Raw genomic sequence first — 24,630 nt, 5'->3', positions numbered from 1 at the left:
TAACGTATGAGCCATTTTGTAGTATTTACTTGCATCTTAAATTACCATTATGTACTTCTTTTTCTCTCTCCCACTTGTAGTATATACTTGCCTATTAGACTCCCACTATTTACTTCCTCAAATGTAACGTTTAAACCCATTACTATAAATCCAACGAACATAAGTTGATTAGTGCATAACTGCTTGGCAAGCACCTCTTTTGTCCAATCTATGTAGTTATATACGAGTATATTTTCTTCTGAGTACAAATTTAAGTTTTTTTTTTTTAATTCTTTTTTTAGGTTAAACTATGATTAGAATTGACAAATGTAATTGAGCAATGCCAATTTCTACTATTCTATCAAGTGTATGTATTCCATCTTACCGTCGAAAAAGCATTGTATGATTGCGTTATCCATCATTTCTATCGGGTTGATCTAAATCAATATTTATATAGACGAACATGTATTTATAGATCAATATTGTCAACTAATAACATTATTCAAGGAGTTGAAAGACTCAAGTAGCTTTGTTTAAAGTTCTTTAATTGTTATATATATTTGATTATAGTTGTGCACATATTTCTTTATGATAGTTTGTCAAATTTGACTGATGAACATTTTTAGACTTTTACACACTATTTTCCCATTTTATTTGATGCACAACATTAAAATCATGCTGCCAAAAGATAAAAGAAAAAAATAGATTATCTTTTGCTTTCATCTTTTTCCTTCAACAACTAATTTTCAACTAATGTACTACGATGGTTATATATCACATAAAGATTTTTACTTCAACAAAACAATTTTCAACTAATAGATTATCTTTTGCTTTCATCTTTTTCCTTCAACGAATTTTCAACTAATGTACTAAGATGAATACCACATAAAAAAAATTCAATTTTTTCTTTTTCTATTTCTAACTATTTGTTTATATTTTTAATTAATATATAAATTAATGTCTGCGCGCTTTGTAAAACCTTTGAAACAATTTCGACACACTTCTCCTCCTTCAGCTAAAGCATGAGAACGATGACTAATACTAAATTAAAAAATGCAATACTTCGTGAATAATCTAATAAGTATTGCGATTCACTTTTTCGAAAATCTCTTGAATATTTATAGAAACCATAAGAGAATTGCACAAAATGAGAGGGTCCATCGGGGGCAGAGAAAGAGATAGGGACGGGGACGGGAAGGGATGTCGAAGAATAAACACATAAATTAAGATTTAATAACAATTTTGTTAACAATATGAAGCAAAAGAAATGCCAATACGTGTGAAAATCATTTGAATTGGCCAACTAAGTAATTATTTGCAAGTCTGCAACTATTTTATACCATTGATTCTTCTTTTGGATTTTCTTTTTCTGTTTTAGTTTGTTCATTCATGCATATTTTTTACTTATATTATTTTTTCGTATTGTCTAATATATTTGTTTTTTATATACTCATTTTATGGAATTTCAAAGGAGTTTTAGTTTAATAAGAAGCATCCCATAACGTATGTAGATGTTTCAACTAATTATATTTGATTGCTTTAACTCAAGCTGCGCGAAGCGCGGAACAATTTACTAGTGTCATATAAATTAGGACGGAGTAAGTACTTCTGAACGACTTAAAAAAAAGTATATCCACCACAGGGTGTGCATAATTTGGTATTATGGAACCAAAATAAAAAAGTTCGGCATATTATTTGATTTAAGCATTTTCAGAAATTCGGTATATGGTATTTAGACAAAATTTTGAAATAAGGATATCAAATACATACTAACTTACACGATAAATATATTTTAGATCATAACATAACAATTAAAGGCCCAAAATTTACTTGTTTACCCTTTGTTTTTTCACTCTTCTAATTTTTTTTCGTTATCTACTTATCTTTCTTATCTTTTTCTTTTGCCTACTAATTACCTTTTCGGCCTTTTCACTTTTAGGCTTTAGAAATCAGAAATGGACAATTTCAATTTTCCCACCTATATTTATTTCAGAACTGATAGTAAACTAGTTCAAAAATTCTTACATAGTCACACATGTCTTTGCTCTAACTCATTCTCTAGAAAATTGGAAGTTTCTTTTTCTTTTATTTTGTCCAAGATTTGTTTACCTCTCTTAACAACAAAAAAGGGAGTTACAATTTTCAATCCAATTCGAACAAGTCGAAATTACCGAACCAAATAAATCAAAATCGAAAGGAGAAATTTCGAATCATATCGAATTTATAATTTTCAATCCAATAAGATGTTTTTTCATTTTTTATTAAAAAATTATGAAAATAAAATAAAATACATGAAATGAAAAATTGAGGGGCCGAGGGGGATGGTGGGGTGTGGGGTAGGAGGGTGGTGTGAGGTGGGGTGCGTGGTTTGGGGTGAGTAGGGTGGTGGGTGGAGTGGGGGTGCGTGGTTTGGTGGGGGCTGTGGGGGCTGGGTGTGGATGGAAGGTGCGGGGGTGGGGATAGGGTGGTGGATGGAGGTTGAGGGTGGGGGGTGGGGTTTGGGTTTTGTGGGAGTGGTGGGGGTGGGTTGGGGAACATTAATATGACATTTTTAGAAAACCGAACACGAAAAAATCAAACCGAAAGATTTAGAAAAGACGAGGAAGAGGAGTGGCTCCTTACGCTAAAACTCTTTGGTTTTGGTTATTGGTCGGTAGAGGATGCTTAGAATGATCGAGATTAGTGAGCATATCAAATCGACCGATTAACACCCTAATCCACCAAAAACAAGTAAGTCAAAAATTGTTAAATGCTAAAAGCTAAGTGTCATTTTCCATGTTAAAAAAAAAAAAAAAAAAGACAATTGAAAAGTAAGAAACAAAAACCTTCTTTTTAATTAATAAATAAGAAGGAAATCATAAAAGATACGTGATATCCCTTCATTAAGACGTGGATAGGTCCCAAAAGAGTTTAATGATTCTCCATGCCACATGTTGTAAATATAGCCATTTGCCAGCCTAACATGTGTTGTGGTCACTCTAACACGTGTCGTATAATTAGTAAAAATATGTAAACTTTCTATTGAAAAAGATAAAAATGTGTGACTATAAAATAAGTCACTGGTAACACTCTGGCTTCCACTGTCCCCATGCAAGTGCGGTCTTTGTCACGTGCCTTTCCCTCTTTCGGGCGGCACCGCCCCCTCTTTTCGAATTTAAACCATGATGTTTTTTGATAAGAAAATTTTCATGAATCGTTATAATTCAGAGCATAATTACGAGACATAAATATAGTTTATGTATTTATGGAATATAGCTATAATTATTATATCAGACGAATATTAGCTGTATCAAACGGATATTAGCTCAGTTGTATCAGAGGAGTATCAACTGTATCAGGTGTCAGTGGCGGAGTCAGGAATTTGACAAAGGATGTGCAATTTTTTTCCTCACTTGTGTAAAGAGTGTGCAAAATTAAATATATACTTATAATAGCTAACATTTAATCTATGCATACCGTGTAATTTTCCGACAATAAGTGTGCATCGGACCACCCTTATGCAAGCGGTTATGAGCTGTATCCGTTGAAATCACGCGAAAGAATTGTATCAGCGCATACTATGTCAACACTGATAGCTATGTTTCGTAAAAACAATAGTTATGTTTGAAACTATATCTATATTTCGTAATAAATACAGTCTGAATGTTTGCTATGTCACATCATTTTTCCTTTTTTAACCGACACCCACTTTGGAGTTCAAGGATTTATCAAAATGCCTATCTTAGAAGTAGAGCGCTTGAGCGTAAAAATTGTGGCAGAGTAATTATTGTAATTGTTACTATTAAGTTTCATGTGTGTCATTTTATATATATGTAAATTCTAATCTTCCAATACAAAAATATTTTTATTAGATAAAGATGGAAAAACTGGTGAAAATAAAACGTCTGAAAAAGAGAAATGTTATGCAGAGTATTGTGCGACAGAAAGATATCTAACAAAATGAAAGGGAAAATATCTATCGAATGGTGTAAGATCAATAATTTTATTTAGGGAATTATATAAATGACCTTGTGCACTAAATTTTCGCAATGTGTTGGTGTAACGAATGGAAAAAAAAATCTATTGAATGGTGTAATTAGAGGAATATTTTTTGGTGCGCTTCGCTTTTATTATGTGATTTATTTAAAAGAAAAGACGATCAATTTATTGTACGCGATTTTTTACCTGACATATTTATGAGATTCCGTTTGAACAGTTTAATTTCGTGATCTCCTAATTATATCCTTTAAGATCAATAATATGATATGAATCCTGAAAACGATTGAGTACCTAATGTCAACAGTGTTAAAATAAATTCAGAGATATTTTATAATAGTTAATTTTTCTTCTATTTTAGAATCAACATTACTAATAGAATATCTTTTTAAATTTAAAAATATTCTATAGAATATACTTCCTAATAAAAGGTTGCTTTACAAAGCAATATATAATCCGATAACTACTTGACCTAACTCTTCTAAATTCGAATGAAGAATGACAATTCTCCTACTCCAGCAAGCACCTTAATTCCCCTACCAAAAAGAAAAAGAAAAAGAAAGTATTTAGGCTCTTCTTTTCTTATTTAGCTTGTCTGATTTAGAACGAATGGTACTAGAAGTCAAAACTATTGCAAAAATTTCCACATTATAATTTGATAGTCTAAACTCTAAAGTGAATAATTCCTCTCACTTCTAGATATTATACTTGTTTATGGTTTAATTTATATGAGGTTGGGAATGATATATACTTATATCTTTAATTTGAAGTCTCGAATTCAAACCTCTTGAATTGAGAAATTTATAATAAGGAATTTTTTTCTTTAGTGGGCCCTAGGCAACACTGTAGTAATAAAGCAGGCTGGTCGCTTTTCATCCATCTAATTAGAAAATAGCCACTATTATGTAGTTAATTTCAATTTCTGCGATAAAACTCTATGACATTATCCTAGCCAGGTTTTGACATGTGGTTACCAACCATACCACCCAAGCAAAGACAAGTACCCAAGCAAAGACAAGTAGACAAATACCTTATCAAAAACCACCAAATGTGTCCTTTTAGGCGTCACTTTAATTTGTCTAATCCCACTTTTTTCCCCACCCCCACCACCCAAACGAAAATAAAAATAAAAATAGCCAACCCCAAAAGAAGACCCCTTGGCCTCTATTATAGAAAGGGAAAAAAAAACGAAAATGTTTATTGCCATTCATACTTTTAACTTTTTCTTGTTACTTCTTAAAAATGCCTTTTTTACCCTTTTACAATAAGATTCTTATTAATAAATTGGATATTTTCCCCTATAATTTATTAATATTGACAATACTATTAGCAAATCAATTGCATTTTGATAAATTATTTACTATTAAATATGGATAACAATGTTTAAGTGTTGATTGAAGCAAATAATATAAAATTAAAATTAAGATAGTTATAAGAAAAATGACTTATATCTTTTATTTTTTCATACCCTGGTAATAGAAATATTTTCTGGCTTTTACTGCCCTTTGTATAAGAAGAGAAGACCCTAGTAAAAGATATATATATATATATTTTTTTTTAATGCCAAAGGTTGTGGTAGGGTGGTAAACACCCCCTCAATCCTTCACAAAAAATCTTAAGTTCGGGCCTTGTTAATGAAATCGTCTTTAATAAATGCGTTCTATTCCCAAAGCGGAACCAGTGTCGGCTCAATGGGGAGGCAACTAAGGCAATTGCCTTAGGTCCCCCAAAATTTATTGTATTATATATTATTTATATATCATAAAAATTATTATTAATAAAAAGATATTAGTTTTCTTTTAAATGTGATAGAGGGTTTTCAAATAAATAACTCAAATTTCATAACAAACATGTATATATAAAAATGACTAATTTGATGATTATATTAATAAAAAAAAGGAGGTCTTTTGTAGTATTATTTTAGAACCGTTTATTTTAATTTGAAGTCATTGTTCACTTCAAATTAAATGGACAACTATTAAAAATGTATGAATTGTGTTGACATATACTTAATGATAAATTAATTGATATTATTAGATTATATGGATTATATATATAAAAAAGAATAGCATTTCTTGAAAAATAATACCCAAGCCTATGTAAATAAAGTTACGCGGGAGGCTGGGAGCTAGCATATAATGCATTGAAAAATCAAGATACGTACAAAATTGTGAACATTTTTTATTTTATTTTATTAATAAACTTAAGGCCTCTTATTATGATTTGACTTTAGGCCATCAATTTCATTGAGTTGCCCCTGACAGGAACTCTTAGGTATGAATTCAGATTAGTCGAGTCGCCAAAAGTAGACCCAGGCTTTAAAGGCTGCGGGTGCACCATTGAAAAGGTTGCATGTAACGACAACGTTTAGTAATCGAACCCTGATCATCTAACACGAGCAAAACTTAACCAATAGGCCAAACCAGTGTCGCCAACCAACCTTTGTGTATTTGGGTGCCTAATCAAGTATATAATCTTCCGTTTAAGGTACATACACAATATATATATATATATTTCTCGAGATTACTGGAGTTTGGTGACCCCATACCTTCCATTAGGGTGTACAAAGTAAACCGACAAACCGCACCAAACCGATAAGCCGAGCCAAACCGAGAAAAAAACCCGACTAGTGGTTTGGTGTTGAGAAAAAAAACCCGATCATAATTGGTTTGGTTTGGTTTTAACTAAAAAAAGTCAAACCGAACCAAACCAACCCGACATTACATGTATTCAATTTTTAAAATATTTTATACATAAAAATATTTATTTGTAATGGAATTTATAGATATTTCTTTTATTTTTTCGTAGTTTTTTTTTTATCTATTATCATATTATTCAAGCTTGAACTTAGAGTTTTGAATGTCAATAAGTTTTATATCCTATGGATATTTGTAACTCAAATAAAGTTCAAACCAAAACCAGCTCAACATTAACGCTAACAAAAGAAATTCAATTTACCACTAGGAATGACAATAATGTTGAATATCTATTCTTTAGTTTTGCATAATTAGTTTAGAGAATGAAAATACATAACTTAAGTTTTTTTTCTTTTTCATGTAACTAATACTTATTAGCCGTGCTTATTTTAGCATGACTTAGTATTTTTAGATTATGATCATTTTCTTTATGGCTTGTTAATTAGCAATATTTATTTTAACCGATTTTATTAGTTTTTGTTGAATATTTTAATACAATGTTATCACTCTTCTCACATTTTGTGTTATTTTCTTAAGAAACACCTTAATTATATAGTTGTATCTTACTAGGACAGAAATATTTGAAGTAAAAGTTATATGTATTGTATCAAGACTATTCCGAAAAAAAAAAAAACCGAACAATCCGAGAAAACCGAATAATCCGAGAAAACCCGAGGTTGAAAAACCCGAATTTTATTGGTTTGGTTTGGTGTATAAATTTAAAAACCCGACGCAATTGGTTTGGTTTAGTGTTTAAAAAATTCGAACCAACCCGGTCCATGTACACCCCTACCTTCCATATCGGTGCACCTCTGGTCGAGCCCCAAAATATGTAGTGGATTAATGACAACAATAATGGCGATGATGATGATGAAATCATGATGAAACTAGAAAAAGAAATTAAATCAGAAACTTGCACTTCAATATATTCTTTTCAAGAAGAATCATAATCTTGGTCCTTGGATAGGCATGCATGACATAAACAAAAACGACTAAGTCTAAGTGATAACTATATATTCATAATAATTAAAAACATCCACAAGAAATAAAAATAAAAAGTATGCACATGGATAGTGGCATAACTCCAAAACTCTGTTGCCCTTGAAGCAAGGTACTATGAGAATGAGACAATAGACTATGGGTTATGTATTCACAATAATTCATTTTCCTTTTTGTCGCCTTTTACCGTTTATTTAAAAAGGCGGCATTAGTTACTCTAATAATGTTAAGTTTCATCAATGCAAAAAAAAGCTTCTTAAACTGACACTCTAACAAAAGAATTAGAAAATTTAACACCAATAATTTTTAAAGAGTGAAAAGGATCAAATTTGGCCTCATACATAGAAAACGGTAAACTTTGGCTCATTCATATTTTTGCCATTTTAATTTTGGCTCAAATGCCCTTAGTCACTAATGAACCAATATTATATAGGAAATAGGTCTAGATTTGCCCTTATGATTTGCAAAAAAAATGTGTAACGTTGTCCTTGTGGATTGACAAGATAGGGGTGTGACCTATAATGGTTGATTGGAGGTGGTGGAAATAGAGTAATGGGTTGTGAAGACAAATTGGTTGAGGGATGGTGGAATTGGGTACCATGGTTGATGGTGGAATATTGACCGGTGGTAGTGTGGTGAAAGTGCAAAAAAGAACGTACAATGAAAATGAGTGGATTCTTTGTGTAATCCCTTTCACCAGAAGGCAAATTAGACCTTTCGCAAATCACAAAGACTAAGTTAGAACTTTCGCAAAGCACAAGGGCAAATCTGAACATTATCCTTTATTATTATAATATTGCTATGTTAGCGACTAAGGAAATTTCAAGTCAAAATTGTAACGACAAGGATATGATAAGCCAAACATCTAACTAAGGGCAAAGTTAGACCTTTTCTCAAAGTACAAGCACAAATATGAATTTTTTTATGATTATAAATAATTTCATTAAGGATAAAATGAAAATTTCAACGGTAAATTATTTTTTTAAAAATGATAATTTTTAAACAGATTAAAAAGAAAAATATGACATAAATGAAAATAGACTGAGTAACATCTTCGATAAGGACATTCTTGTAATAAATCTTGTCATGTTACAAGTGAAAATGATGAGAAGACCCGGTAAGGAAAATTTGTTTGCACAAATAGGATGAACATGTGAACTAGGGACGAATGCACATAAATGGCAATAGGTGCACCATGTACGTACTACGTACTAAATATGTACTGTTAATCGATTTTTTTTTACTGTAGTTAGTATATCAAATATCGTATTTATTAATTTAGAATTTTGAAGTCACCTATATATAAGTAGCTCCATCTATATTATTAGAGTGAAAGCAAAGAATAGAAGAAGACCCATTAACTAGTTACAGTGCTAGGACAAACAAGTACCTAATTAATTGTATATCATGAGTAAGGTTTTAATTTGAGTGGTAAGTACACCTCAATCTTTAATCAAATATTGTGATTTTAAAGATTGGCAAAAATCAAATTTATCGAGCCAAACCGGTGGAAACAAATAAAAGTATCAGTTACTAAGAATTTAAGTTATATATATTGCTAAATGTAATTGTTTTTGCACGATTTGGTCACCAAATAAAATTTACATGTATGCTTTCTCAAAACATGCAATTTGTAATCTTGAAAATAGAATCTGTTACCTTCTACGACATATGAAAATGACATATTAGTACATAAATTTCTTATACTGATGATATGTATATGGTTTAAAACTCTTGTGCTATTCTTTTGTCCGAAACGAAAAGACTCCAAGTTGATGATTTCTCAAAATGAAAGAAAATACTCTCTCCATTTCATAATAAGTGACTTTTTAAGCTCATACACACCCCTTAAGAAATTGCTCACTTCTAGAAAAGTAGAAATGTTTTTACTAGCTTACCCCTAATCAAGTTTTACTACTTTCTAGAAAAAGAAAAAGTAGTTAGTAAATCTTAACTATTTAAATAAGGGTAATCTTGAAAGAATCTGCCCAAATCATTTTTAATTCCTAAAACACCACTTATTTTGGAAAAAATTAAAATGCCGAACACACCACTTATTATGAAATGGAAGGAGTATCAAGTATTAATTTCCAACAAGAATGGGGCGACAAATGTCCAGACACGTGGACGATAGTGATGATTTGGACTGGACAAATTAAAATTTGATGTTGTTGTTCATGCCAATTATTTATCATATCTTTTTCATTTATGTCAAGTGTTTTTGCATCGTTGGTGGAATTAGTTATTTGTCTAATAGACAAGGGTACTTATGTAATTTCAGCGTTCTCTCTCTTTATTTCTAGCTATAAAAGAAAAATGTATTGCACTTCTGGCAAGTAATTCATTAAGAGTTCATAGAAGTGAAACATTTTCTCTCCAACAATATAGTTCTCTCTACAACTCTTCTTTCTTTTTAGTTGTGCAAAGGTATGATAATTGCAACTAGTATATATCTTCTTGTAGTTTGTTCTTATTCTTTTTCTTGTGATTTCCCATAGATCTCTCGAGGTAGAATTTTCATCAAAAAAATTTCGTTCAAAAAGTTTCGAATGAACCGCTTCCACCCCTCTAGCTCCACCCAACGTCTCCCCTCCCATAAAAAACAAAGAAACCCTAGAAAACCTCTTAACGAAATAGACATGTCTCTCTTTTCATTAGTGTTTACTACACATTCTTGAAACTTAATATATAGTCTTGACCAAGCTAAAATTATTGAAAGGTATGATGGCCTTTTTCTTCCTTCCTAGGATATTGTTTCTCTTTCCCTTTCTTTTAGTCTTTTTATCATATACAAAAGTTTTTGAACTAACTTGGAAAACTTAGTAAATTTAAGGAAAAAATGTATATGTGCACATAATAGAGAAAAATGCTAGTGGTAATTAATTAGAGAAGTTAGTTAGATAAAGATACATGTAGATGCATGGTTTTTACTTAGTAAAATGGTCTTGTTTATATGTATATTCCCTAATCTTTTTTGGTTATCTTTTCAATAAATTTATTTTTTTAAAGTTGAAACTTAAGGTGTATTATCATTTTTATTAACGTTCATTGCATATTTTGCATGCACATATAACTAACACAACCACCTTTTAATTAAAGGAAACAAACGATGGATAAGCCTAGTAGCACAAGTATACTTCGCACAAAATCGGATCAGTTGGTGGAAGCAATTTCAGCAGCAATGGGAGGAGGAACAAAGTCTTCGTCGCCGATGAGCGGTGAGGTGGGAAATGTAGGAGCCGACACGCTGTCGAGGAAGTCGAGCAGGCGGCTAACATCAGCATCACCGGGACGGAGTGGCATAGGGAGAAGCAACACTCACATTAGGAAATCAAGGAGTGCTCAAATGAAGTTTGATTTAGAAGAAGTCAGTAGTGGTGCGGCCCTGAGCCGCGCCTCTAGTGCTAGCTTGGGCTTATCTTTCTCCTTTACGGGCTTCACCGTGCCTCCAGATGAGATTGCGGATATGAAGCCCTTTAGTGATGATGATATTCGTAAGTACATATTTATTTACCGTTATTTCTTCTTCTATCTCTGATTTATTTTCTTACATGTGCTAGCTAGTCTGGTACGACTTGAACCTATACATGTCATGTCAAATATTGAAATATTTTTGTGCAAATGAGACTTGATTTCTAGTTTAAACTAATTATTAAAGATAATATTCCTTTAACATATATGCTTCTTTTTCTTTCACCTAACTAAGGTTCTTCGTTTTCTTTTTCATCCTTAAGAATAATAGCAGAGAAGCAGAAATAAAATTCATTATATTCTTCTAGCTTGGATATATTATTGAAAATTACTTTAATAGATAATCATTTCCTAGTGTTTTTGCAAAAAGAAAGGAAAATGTTCATAAATTTGTGCACGTCTCTTCAATAATTTCTCCTCTTTTAGTTTTTGTCCTTTCTTTGTGCACCACAAAAGGTCATCACCCAAAAGACATTAATGCCCTTGTAAACAACAAGATTTCTGGTTAGAAAAATCCATAGCCCTACATATGTTAGGGTAATTGTGTCAATTCACATCCTCTAGCTCAACGGCCATATTTATTCACTTTTCTTTCTTTTATTAGTTGTCCTTCCTCTTGAGGGCATCTTAGAGATGATGAAAGCCACTAGTATATCGAACCAAAAAAAGAATGAAGAAAAGGAAAGCCATAAGTAGTACTTGCCATTAGGAAAACAGTTAAATATTTAATATGATAAAGGCTTAAAAATAAACAAATTTTCCGTTCAAGAAAGGGAAGTTCACATATAGTAAAAAAGGAGGAGAGAAGTTCAAATTCACCGGCCAAGATTGCGGTGGACGATATGTACTCCTTTATTTTTAATCAGAACTTTCATGTTCGAGCATTGATTATAGTGTCATCTTTAGTAGGGAGTTATTTACCTCCCAAAGAGGAGTTTTTCCGACATGAATTGGATTAGTCTATGAAGTCCGACTAATTTGAGATTCGCGTTAGAAAGTCTCATTTTGGTGTAAAATACTCTCTATCAAAGATAGATTCAATTTCAGAGTTTAAACTCGAGACTCGAATGAAGAATTATATCAACCTACCATAATCTTTGATGGGATTTTATTTTTATTTATTTGTTTGTTTTATTTCTTTTCCGATTTAAATAAAGCCAAAATAGCCTTGGCCTTACCCATAAGGCCAAAACCTTGTATGTAAGGCAAAAAGGACTTACTCTTTCATGTGCATGGGTCAATATTAGACACAGCCACATTGACTTTTATAAGTCCCGAAAGTGAGAAACTGGTGAAAAGTGGACCCCCCTTGTCGTTGTAGCAAAAACAAAAATACAATAATACAAAAACAGAAAACAAAAAAGAAAAGAAGGTAAATTAAACATAGGAAAAAGAAACTTAAAAACAAGTGTTAACATTTCTTTTCTTTTTTCTTTTGTCAACCCTCTTATTTTATGTTTTTTTTTTCCCTTTGTATTTTGAGAATTTTATGTAATGAGTAACCCACTCTAAAAATTCATATAAAGGTCTTCTTTTATTGCTTTCATCTACAAATTAAAACTTTAGGAATAATGTTAATTAATAATTTTATTTAAAAACAATAGGTGCATAACAATTTCAACAAGCATAACACCAATAATCATTTCTTAATTCTAATAACAATTATTCCTACTACACTATTATGTTAGAATAATGTTGCACTATGTAATTGTTCAGGAATTTTTGTTATTTTCATCCTTTTCACCTAAATTTGATTCACGTAAGGTGTCGCAAATTTATTGAAAAAATAAGATAAAAATAGTGACACTTACTAACAATGGAAGAAGTTTGGCCTACAAAGTTGTCACTCTCCATAACTGTTAATATGCACCTGTCCATATACTGTGTATGTGCGGCCACTTTTCTTGGTTAAGAACGTACAAAAATGGGACCCTTTATAGGTTCGTTTTAAAGTCTTATCCTGGTGCCTACTTTGTTCACATATGATAATTTTGATAAAGGTGAGTGTGATATATCACATACTAGCAATTACTGGTAAGTTGCTTTTGATGGACATCTAAAATACACCATTATTATTGCAACAACATCAACAACATACAAGGTTTTGGCCTTACATATAAGGCCAAAACCTTGTATGTAAGGCAAAAAGGACTTACTCTTTCATGTGCATGGGTCAATATTAGACACAGCCACATTGACTTTTATAAGTCCCGAAAGTGAGAAACTGGTGAAAAGTGGACCCCCCTTGTCGTTGTAGCAAAAACAAAAATACAATAATACAAAAACAGAAAACAAAAAAGAAAAGAAGGTAAATTAAACATAGGAAAAAGAAACTTAAAAACAAGTGTTAACATTTCTTTTCTTTTTTCTTTTGTCAACCCTCTTATTTTATGTTTTTTTTTTCCCTTTGTATTTTGAGAATTTTATGTAATGAGTAACCCACTCTAAAAATTCATATAAAGGTCTTCTTTTATTGCTTTCATCTACAAATTAAAACTTTAGGAATAATGTTAATTAATAATTTTATTTAAAAACAATAGGTGCATAACAATTTCAACAAGCATAACACCAATAATCATTTCTTAATTCTAATAACAATTATTCCTACTACACTATTATGTTAGAATAATGTTGCACTATGTAATTGTTCAGGAATTTTTGTTATTTTCATCCTTTTCACCTAAATTTGATTCACGTAAGGTGTCGCAAATTTATTGAAAAAATAAGATAAAAATAGTGACACTTACTAACAATGGAAGAAGTTTGGCCTACAAAGTTGTCACTCTCCATAACTGTTAATATGCACCTGTCCATATACTGTGTATGTGCGGCCACTTTTCTTGGTTAAGAACGTACAAAAATGGGACCCTTTATAGGTTCGTTTTAAAGTCTTATCCTGGTGCCTACTTTGTTCACATATGATAATTTTGATAAAGGTGAGTGTGATATATCACATACTAGCAATTACTGGTAAGTTGCTTTTGATGGACATCTAAAATACACCATTATTATTGCAACAACATCAACAACAATAATATATTCGGTATAATTTCACAAATGGGATTTGGGAAGGATAATGTGTACACAAACCTTACTCCTATCCTGTATAGATAGAGAGGTTGTTTTCAATACACAATTATTATTGCAAATTACTAAATTCCGAAGAATGAAAATGAAAAAGATTTCTTACCTTAGTAATTTAGAGAACACAAGTTTCAAAAGTTTGCTTTCCTTTTGTGGACTTTGGTCAAGTCAAAAAAAAAAAAAAAGGCATCCCGATGCACGAAACATCCCTTTTTCAGGGAAGAGCCACACCCCAAGAAGAGCCAATCTTGACTCAAGCATCAATGATTGATTTCACAACTCAAACTCATGACTTACAGGTCACGTGGAGATAACCTTATCGTTGCTCCAAAGTTTCCCTTCAAACTATGTCACATAAATTCCAACAAAAGGTGCATATATGGTTTTTAATAGGAAGTAATGTGTGTGAAAATCATATAGTCTGAGGTTTATGATCATGAACTACATACATGGCAGATTTACAATGCAATATGTGGATTCACGAATTTTGTAGCTTTTGTCCAGATGTTATATATGTATTAAGAAATCTACTAAGTATCCATATTTATTTGATTGTGAACTTGATTAGTTGTACACTTATTAACTTGATGTCGATGCAGGAACCATAAACTTCCTCTGACTATATATATACTTATTGCAGCTGAAGATATTGAAGCTGGCACAAGAAAGATGAAGATTCAAGCAGAACCTACCTTACCAATATACCTCAAGGTGAACCTAAGCTCAAAATGCAGACACTGATCATAAAATTCACAAATAAAGCTTTCTTGAATTTGGTTTATCTGGCATAGCATGTGTGAGTGTCAAATCCGTCATCCTCCCTGCATGCACACATGCAGTGGCGGAGCTATATAGCCAGAAGGGTGGTTAGTTGAACACTCTTTACTGAAAAATTATTGTTATGTGTATATAGGCCGAATTTTACTTTGAATATCCTTTGCGAAATTTCTGAAGTCTCCTTTGCGCGCACGGATTGATTGAGTACTATATGTGTTTGGACAGGCAAAGGATGGAGGTTTATTTACAAAGCGATCCTTTGAACATGGCAAATATATATGATATATCAGGTTCAGTCTTGTACAGAATCTCATTAAATGTGGTCATTTTGTACAAGACTTCCCTCCCCCTATCACAAACAACAACAATATTCTTAAAAAAATGTTCACTAACATGTATGTAAACACCAGAAACTAGTATACAGAGTTGAGGGGTGTAGCTTCGTATGTCGAATGGTGGTCAATTGAACACAATGCATACAGGTCAAATATTATTTTTTACATACGCGCACCATTTACAGGCTAAGTGAGGGCGTCAATTTCGGTAGGAAGAGAAATAGAAGCAAAACATGAGCATAAAAGATGTAAACTATAGAAGCATACTATGTACATTGTATTTTCTTTAATGGTAGTTGCATTTAGTAACTGCATAAACTTAGTCCCAAGTTACATATGTTTTAATTCCTTTGATAAAATGTGCAGTTTACTGAGGTATGCTACAAGGTGGTTTTAAAAGGAGTAACATCAACAAGAGAGAAGGAAATTTTGTCAGGAATCAGTGGTTCTGTTGATCCAGGGGAAGTTTTGGCCATGATGGGACCTTCCGGTAGCGGAAAGACGACGCTCCTCAGTCTGCTTGGAGGAAGGATAAAAGAGCCAACAGGAGGTTCAATCACTTACAGTGAACAACCATATTCCAAGCTTTTAAAGAGCAGGTAATCACACTCCTAAATTCACCGAGCAGTGCATCTTTGGACTCTTCGAAAATGTCTCCAGGTGCCTGTCAGATCTTCAGCAGTGCATCTTTGGATGATCCGACAAGTGCACGACAACATTTTTGGAGAGTTAGAGCAACATAGCTGACAAGAATAAGCATGCCATACATTTTTCATTAGGATAATTCATGCAATTACTTAGTATCATATGATGAAATCCAGTCTCATTGAAGCAAAACTCAGATAACAAAGGCATATTCATTTTGACAGAAGCTTATAATTGACAGAGTTGTTTGGTTATATTATAGATTAAAGCAACAAATATCAAGATATGAAATTTTCATAGAATCTAACATATGGATGTGAAAACTTTTGCAGGATAGGATTCGTGACACAAGACGACATACTATTTCCTCACTTGACAGTGAGAGAAACACTAACATATGCAGCTCGCCTACGACTACCAAAGAAATTGACAAAGGAGGAGAAAGAAAAAAGAGCGATAGATGTGATATACGAGCTAGGACTAGAGAGGTAATTAATTGTTTCTATACTCAAAAAATGTGTAATGAACAACAAGACGCGTAGTTTCACTAAATGAGGAATGTGATGTTTTCACAGATGCCAAGATACAATGATCGGTGGCTCCTTTGTTCGTGGAGTATCAGGAGGAGAAAGAAAGCGTGTTTGTATTGGAAATGAGATCATAATTAACCCATCCTTGTTGTTCCTCGATGAACCTACATCGGGTTTGGATTCTACGACAGCTTTAAGGATCGTTGAGATATTACACGATATTGCTGAGGTAAGGTTTTTTCTCTCTGTTTTATCAAGACCATCAAAGTTCTTCTAAGTTCAATTATAGAGGGAGTATATCCAAACTAATCCTTTTGAGGCACTTTGCACCTATGTTGCTACTTGCTTGGACATTTCAAAAATGTTGATAAGTGCGTGTCAGATCCTTTAGAAATAGTGCATTTTTGGAGGATCTGACACGGGTGCGACAACATTTTGGGAGAGTCCAAGCAACATATATAGCTATGCACCTAATTTGTCTCATCTCAATCTCTATTGATAGGCTGGAAAGACGGTGATCACAACGATCCATCAACCCTCTAGTCGACTTTTCCACAAGTTTGATAAGTTGATTCTTCTTGGCAAAGGGAGTTTGCTTTATTTTGGCAAGGCATCTGAGGCAATGGTCTATTTTTCAACTATAGGATGTTCACCTTTGATTTCAATGAATCCAGCAGAGTTCCTACTAGATCTCGCGAACGGAAACTTAAACGATGTTTCTGTTCCATCAGAGTTGGAGGACAGAGTGCAGATTGGGAATTCAGATAGAGAAACAAGGAATGGAAAACCATCACCAGCAGATGTGCATGAGGTGAATAAATTTTATTAACATTTAACATTTGTTATGCATAATACAGCAGATGTGCATGAGGTGAATAAATTTTATTAACATTTAACATTTGTTATGCATAACCAAAAGAGAAAAAGCTTCAAGCAATCACTTTGTTACAAATCTAATGTTTCTTCTATTCCTTTTATTTTTTGAGTTTTTCGGATTTATGTTGCTCGGACTCTTTAAAGATGTTGATCAGTGTGTGTCTGATCCTCCAAAAATAGTGCATTTTCTGATGATCTGACACGGATGCGACAATATTTTTGGAGAGTCTTGGCATCATAATACTTTTTCATCCTCAAGGACATCAATTTTTAGTTATTTTAGAACAGTGTTGTCAGTCAACCGCGCGCTTAAGCCTTGAAGCGAGAAAACATGTTTGAGTGTTTCACCTCTCCTAGCAGGCACTTCAATGTAGTCATTAAGGCTCTTAGGCATACTTTTCCGTGCTAGTGAGCTGAAGAGGCGACACGAACCAATTGATATTTCATTTCATCGTAAATTTTTCCAATTTTTTTGTTCATATATTTGTTATTCATGCTTATAATTATTAATCTTGGACTACACACACAAATTTGTATTTTTTCTCCATTGCGCCTTTCTTCATTAAAGCCCGTGATTTATTTCCGCTTTGCGCTTAAAGCCCAGATGGACCTTAGAGCTTTTTTGCGCTGTTCGCTTTTGGTAACACTGTTTTAGAGTCGTTTACGTATAGAAATGCAAACCAGTAGGTCATTTTTGTATGTTATAAGATCATATAAAAAATCTTTCCTACACATTATTTTCCAGTTAGAAGATCAAGAACAGATTATGTAATATTGCAATAAATCTGCTGTTCTCCTCAATCTTGGAATTAGCTTTAGTATAACCAATTAACCACAAAATTCATATAAAGAGCTTATTAAGGATGCTAAGCTGATCACTGCCTTCTTTTTGATTTTTTTTCCTGAACAGTATCTAGTTGAAGCATACGAGACACGAGTGGCTGAGAGCGAAAAAAAGAAACTTATGGCTCCCATGATGATTGATGAAGAGTTGAAGTCTAAAGTCTTTAACAGAAAGAGAGAGTGGGGAGCAGGCTGGTGGGAACAATACTTCATATTGTTTTGGAGAGGCCTTAAAGAACGGCGACACGATTATTTTAGCTGGTTGAGAATCACTCAAGTTGTTGCAACTGCAGTTATCTTGGGCTTACTCTGGTGGCAATCTGGTGGTGATAGTCCTAAACAAATGCAAGAACAGGTATGTCGCTCTTGCCTTGTATGTTATGTTGCTCAGACTCTTCAAAAATGTTGTCAGGTGCGTGTCTGATCCTCCAAAAGTAATGCATTTTTGGAGGTTCCGACACTGGAGCACAAATTGCAACCAATTCTCAAACTATGAAATTTCATTGCAGTCGGGGTTGCTGTTCTTCATCGCGGTGTTCTGGGGTTTCTTTCCGGTTTTCACAGCAATCTTCACATTTCCACAAGAAAGGGCAATGCTGAACAAGGAACGATCCGCTGACATGTACAGATTAAGCGCTTATTTCTTAGCCAGAACCACCAGTGACATTCCACTGGATCTTATACTGCCCGTGCTCTTTATTTTAGTAGTATATTTCATGGCAGGCTTGAAACATGACGCTAGCGCCTTTTTCCTAACCGTCCTCACGACTTTCCTCTGCATTGTAGCAGCTCAGGTATTCCAATTTTTCCAATTCTCACGGACCGTTTAGTATTGGGCTTTTTTCATTTTTGGCTCATTGGCCGAAATTAATTACATGCGCTAGACAAAATTTCAAAACTTATATGCTCATTATACATATTATATGTATATTTAAGTATACAATATGTATATTATATGTATTTACTTAATATACATTACACATACATTTGCTGACTATAATTTTTTAGAGCAGTCTAAAATGATAATTATCCCTTTAATTTCCTTGCAGTGGTAATTTGAATAATAATGCTTACTGAATTCATTTTTTCCAGGGATTAGGACTGGCAATAGGGGCTACATTAATGGATTTAAAGAGGGCAACAACTCTGGCGTCTGTTACTGTAATGACATTCATGTTAGCTGGTGGATATTTCGTAAAGGTAATGATGCAATATCCTCCCACATATCTAAATGATTTACCTTAGATGCTTTCGAGTTTTTGTAAAGTTGTCCCGCCCCAATTCTGGGATGAGATACTTAAAAGTTTACATATTATGATTTGGCTAATGAGCCTCAAATTACAGTTATTACAGACATGAAAGTTATCATAAAGTATCACATGCGCGTTCATGGTTATATGGAAATATGTTAGCTGGTTCGCTAGATGAAAGTTAAAGGCATCAGGTGCCGGTCAAATCCCATCCCAGAATTGGGGCGTGACAAAAGCTATTCCTCTTTTTCCCTGTGTTCATATTAGTCCAATTGCTGATATAAATATGATTTGAATTCTGCAGGAAGTACCGGTATTCATATCATGGTTGAGGTACCTATCGTATAACTATCAAACGTACAAACTCCTACTAAAGGTTCAATACAAGGAGAAAAATGACTGGGTGGACGGGATCAAAGTAGGCACCGGCGTAAAAGAAGTGTGTACATTACTAGCTATGGTTTTTGGTTATCGGCTCCTCGCGTACATATCTTTACGGAGAATGAAGCTTCGCTCAGGCGCTTAGACAGGAATTAGCGACAGATAAATTCTGTAGCTAAACAAAATCCATCGCTAATGTTATTTAGCGATGAAGTTTGTAGTTAATTTCAGTTTTTTTTTGAAGTGATCGATGAAAATGACCGTTCAGTGTCAAAATAAAGGACTACTACTATGCAACTTACACTACTGATTGTTATAAAGATTACCTATGATTCAGCTGATATAAGTTGCAGCAGCACAAGGAAAGAAGATTTGACTGTAAATTTTTAATGTATTAGCAGAAAGTTAGAAATAGAAATGAAATGAATGTAAATGATCAACATAAATGTTGAAATGGAGATCATATTCATGATTACTCCTTGAGAATTTTTGGATCAAGTTGTATACGGTAAAAATCGGATATATGCTAAACCGGTAAGACCAGAGACCGAGGGAAGAAAGGAACAAGCACGAGCACGAAGACTTTCTTTCGAGACCGGAGGAGTGCTTGAACCGAAGAAAGCAGAGAACATCGTTTGGTCCGGTTTTCACCATAGCCGAGTTGGCCGTGGCCGTTGGCCCGGTTGATCGTGGCCGTTGGTCCGGGTGATCCGTTACACAATTGCCACGCGTCAAGACTGTTCTACCACATTGTACGGCCAATCGTACGGGTGTCAGATCGTACGACCAACCTTATCCTTTTTAGGGTTTTTCTTTATTCAAAAGGGCTTTATGTTGTACGAGGCCCATAAGGCATAAACTATAAATAGGGGCTATTACCCTACTTTTAAAGGTTGACTTCTTGAGTTCTAGAACATTGTAATAGCAAAATATATAAAATCTCCCTCTCTCATTCTCTGATTTTGGTCCGGATTCAGTTGTTATTCTTTAGCTTTGCTTAATTAAACAATACTCATATATTATTAGATACATATATCTATAATAAATCACCGATTATTGTTAGCTTCTTCATAGCATATCCTTATATATCTTTTTTCTACCAAATAGATTAAGGCTTAACCACATATCCTATACCTCATTCATAAATTTAATTGATTACCCAAATTTGGGGTAAACACAAGTGTAGCTAATTTCATGTTTGCAGCAAGTTTCTGAAGTTAAAATTGAGACACAAGAGTTGATTTTAGAAAAGCCCAAAGGTTACATTTGCATGTCTGTGCATGTTGGACCTGTGTTTGAATCTCTATCGATGATTTCTCTTTGAAGACAAGTGGACTTCTACCAACTTGCCTTACATTTTGCCTTACATATAATGACTATAGTACCTAGGTATTTATAGGACATTTCTAGCATGCACCTAAACTAATACATGCATCTAATTTTACCCTACAAATTCTTTTTATCTTCCTAGTTCATGAATAATTTCATGTTTCCTAGTTCATGAATAAAAAAATGCATGTGTCTAAGACTAATACATTAACCTTCCGAATTCATGAACTAAGATAATTCATGTACTATCACAAAAATTTAAAAAATCTTTTCTTCTTCCAATTACACAGGATTCACATTTCAACATTAACTACTCATATTAGAGGCTATGTTGCTCGGGCCCTTCAAAATCGTTATGCTGCACCTGTGTCGATCAGACACGACTTGGGTATGGGTGTGAGGTCCACATTAGATTTGGTCAACTTACCTCGGGTGATTGTGCACCCTAACATAATACTAAAAATGACTATTTTCTCACTGAAATTTCTCACTAAAAAATGTTCAGTAGTTATTCCCATTGAATATCGGTTGGAAAAGCCTAAATAGTAGTGTTTTCACATGGAAAAATTAGGAAGTTTCTCAGAGTTTCATTGAGAATCTGTTTCGCACCATGCGTTTTCCTAGTAAGCTGGTTCGATAGAATGAGGTGGAAAAACCATGTTTTATAACACAAATTTCCCACTTAACGTCGGTTAGAAGAAAAAAAAAAACTAATTACTGTATACATTTAAATTTAAGAAAATACCCATTAACTTTCTATTTTAGCCGCCAAATTTTAACCGTACATTTGGCACCCCAATATGCACCAAGTTTTTGCCATCTACTAACAATAAACTAAAATGCGAAGTGCAAAATTACATGTGAAATGAAATTTACAAATTAAATTAAATACTATATATATTTAGAAATATCCATTTCTTAACTCCCTATTTTAACCCGTCCATTTGGCACCCCAACATACACCAAGGAAAAGCATCTGCTAACAATAAACAAGAAAGAGAAGTGCTAAATTACCTGTGAAATGAAGGTTACAACTTAAACTAATTACTATATATATATATATATATATATATATATATATATATATATATATATTTAGAAAATACCCATTTATTGACTCCCTAATTTAATCCATCCATTTAGCACCCCAACATGCTTTAAGAAAAGCCATATTCTAACAATAAACTAGAAAAGAGGTGCTAAATTATCAGTGAAGTGAAAGTTACAAACTACACTAATTACTATTATATTAAGAAAAAATCATTTCTTAACTTCCCATTTTAACCCGTCCATTTGGCACTCCGACATGCACCAAGAAACACGATCTTCTAACAATAAACTAGAGGAGAGGTGTTAAATTACATGTGAAAATAAAGGTTACAAATTAAACTAATTACTATATATATTTAGACCATCCATTCGTTAACTCCCTATATTAAACCGTCCATTTGGCACCCTAACATGCAAGAAAAACCATCTTCTAACAAACAGAGAGAGAGGTCCTAAATTCTTTGTGAAAGTGAAGGTTACAAAACTAATTACCATATATATTCAAACAATCTATATTTAAGCATAGCCACAAGCTATAACTAACTTTTAAATGTATAAATATTACCCTCACTTTGCTCATAATCCTTTACCATTAATTCTCACCATTGTTTTTTCTCCTTCTTAAAATATATGCCAAAAGGACAAAAAACAATGGCTCCTCCATCAAAAACACTTCTTGTTATTGCAATTTCCTTCTTCCTCACAATCTCTTCTAACGCATTTGACTATTCATTGTCAGCATCTCAATCTCCATCCCCTCTCCCCTCTATTCAATCATCTGTCCCCTCTACTCAAAACTTTGATGTTCCCCAAAATGTACCTAAAATTGATGTATCAAGTGAAAATGTACCTTCATTTGTGAAAGCAAGTATGATTGGCACAATGGCCAAGACTAAGGAATTCATTAGCAATGTCATTGAAAAAAGATTGGCTGTTAGTGCAAACATGGACCATTATACTAAGGATTGTTTAAAGACATGCAAGGAGGTTTATGAAGAGGCAATTTATGCCATGCAGAAGGCAACAGCAGATGTTAAAGATGAGGATTTTTACAAAGCAAATATTGATATTGGTGCAGTGTATTCATTCATTGAGACTTGTCACGATTGTGTTATTGAGACAAAGGAAGATGACCCTGCCTTCCAAAATTTCCAAAAGTGGGCACAAGGAATTGCTAGTGATTGTCTTCACAAAGTTACTGTGGAATACTACAAAAATTGATATGGTATTCAATTTAGTGTTTAAGTTATATACATTGGGTCAATCAAAAGATATTTACATGTAAGTCTTTCTGAAAGGGATCTGTAATCTTGAAAATAAGACAAGTCACCTATTATAACAGATAAAGACTACACAATTGTAGTGTGAAAAATTGTTACCCTTATGGTGTATATAACCTAAACTTTCAATATATATTGTCTTGGTCGACAATGTGACGAAGAAAGGAAGAATGTGATATATTATATCCCTGTTTTTCAATTTATGTATCTTATTTTTTGGAGACATAAATTTAATAAATTTTGTAAGTTCTGTTGAGGACTTTTTGTATTATGTCATTTTTCACGCATTCTACCTTAGATTCCTCCAGCCACTTCTGTCATTTTATCATCATTTGTTTGGGTAATATTTTGTCCATAACAATTAAATAAAATCTAAATGTCAAATGATATTAAAGATATATAACATACAATCACCATAGCAGCAAGAAAATGTCTGAACAAACGAGATTGTTATAGAGAGATTTATTCGTACATACTTTAATATGATATTTCTCCCTCCTTTTCAATTAAGGTAGCATACTTAATTGGATGGAATTTAAGAAACAAAGTATGAAGATTTTAAAAAATTTCATGAGATTTTTGTGTCTATATAAGCATGTCATCAAAGATAATTTTTTTTTTTTTTTAAATTATGAAACTTTCAAATATAAAAGTGAGTCATTCTTGAAACAAACTAGTAATAACGAATAATTCCTTGTTAATATTCTTCAATCCAATGTTTTTAAATATTTCCAACAATGCTCTTTTTATTTTTATTTTTATTTTCAAGAGTTCCATACTTATGATGGAGGAGTTAGGCATGAATCCAACATGTATATTTACCAAAAATCATAATTACACGGAGGAAAACATAGACCTTAGCCTCGTTTACATTGTGAAGGTTGGATAATTGCATCCTACCATTTGTACACTAATATAAAGCTGAAAGTGTTGATGAGTATTGCCTCTATTGTTTGGTTGAAACCAACAGCACGAGGACACTAAGTACATCAATAAATGCCGCAAAAATTCAAGCAAGTCAGCTACCATTAGAGATGAATTTATTTCTTTTGTTTCTAGCAGGAAGGAGGGAAGCTTCAGTGAAGATAGAAGTTTTCGAGTGTTCTCCCAAGTTAACAAGTAGGTTAGCA

The 24,630-nt window shown here is 33.0% G+C and overlaps 2 protein-coding genes across 3 annotated transcripts; both read left to right on the top strand.

Annotated features, from left to right (window-relative positions):
- The first annotated feature begins 9,936 nt into the window (after window positions 1–9,936).
- Window positions 9,937–20,801, top strand: LOC132625963 (ABC transporter G family member 22-like). Of its 2 annotated transcripts, XM_060340647.1 has the most exons (11): window positions 9,937–10,076; window positions 10,749–11,143; window positions 14,845–14,915; window positions 15,683–15,915; window positions 16,294–16,449; window positions 16,537–16,720; window positions 16,994–17,302; window positions 18,278–18,565; window positions 18,720–19,004; window positions 19,303–19,410; window positions 19,765–20,801. In XM_060340647.1, exons 2-11 carry the CDS (start codon window positions 10,759–10,761, stop codon window positions 19,984–19,986), a joined length of 2,241 nt encoding a protein of 746 aa, XP_060196630.1. In that variant the 5' UTR covers window positions 9,937–10,076; window positions 10,749–10,758; the 3' UTR covers window positions 19,987–20,801. The 2 variants fall into 2 exon arrangements, with proteins under 2 accessions (XP_060196630.1, XP_060196629.1); XM_060340646.1 differs by lacking the exons at window positions 9,937–10,076; window positions 10,749–11,143 and adding an exon at window positions 15,207–15,271 and having other exon boundaries at window positions 14,871–14,915.
- A 2,008-nt stretch (window positions 20,802–22,809) lies between these two features.
- On the top strand, window positions 22,810–23,756 carry LOC132629248 (uncharacterized). The gene has a single exon (XM_060344960.1). The coding sequence runs from the start codon at window positions 22,851–22,853 to the stop codon at window positions 23,439–23,441; it is 591 nt and encodes a 196-aa protein (XP_060200943.1). The 5' UTR covers window positions 22,810–22,850; the 3' UTR covers window positions 23,442–23,756.
- Window positions 23,757–24,630: the final 874 nt, after the last annotated feature.

Source organism: Lycium barbarum, chromosome 2 (assembly GCF_019175385.1).
Source record: "Lycium barbarum isolate Lr01 chromosome 2, ASM1917538v2, whole genome shotgun sequence".
Classification (NCBI taxonomy): Eukaryota; Viridiplantae; Streptophyta; class Magnoliopsida; order Solanales; family Solanaceae; genus Lycium; species Lycium barbarum.
This window is presented reverse-complemented; position numbering and strand designations above follow the sequence as displayed.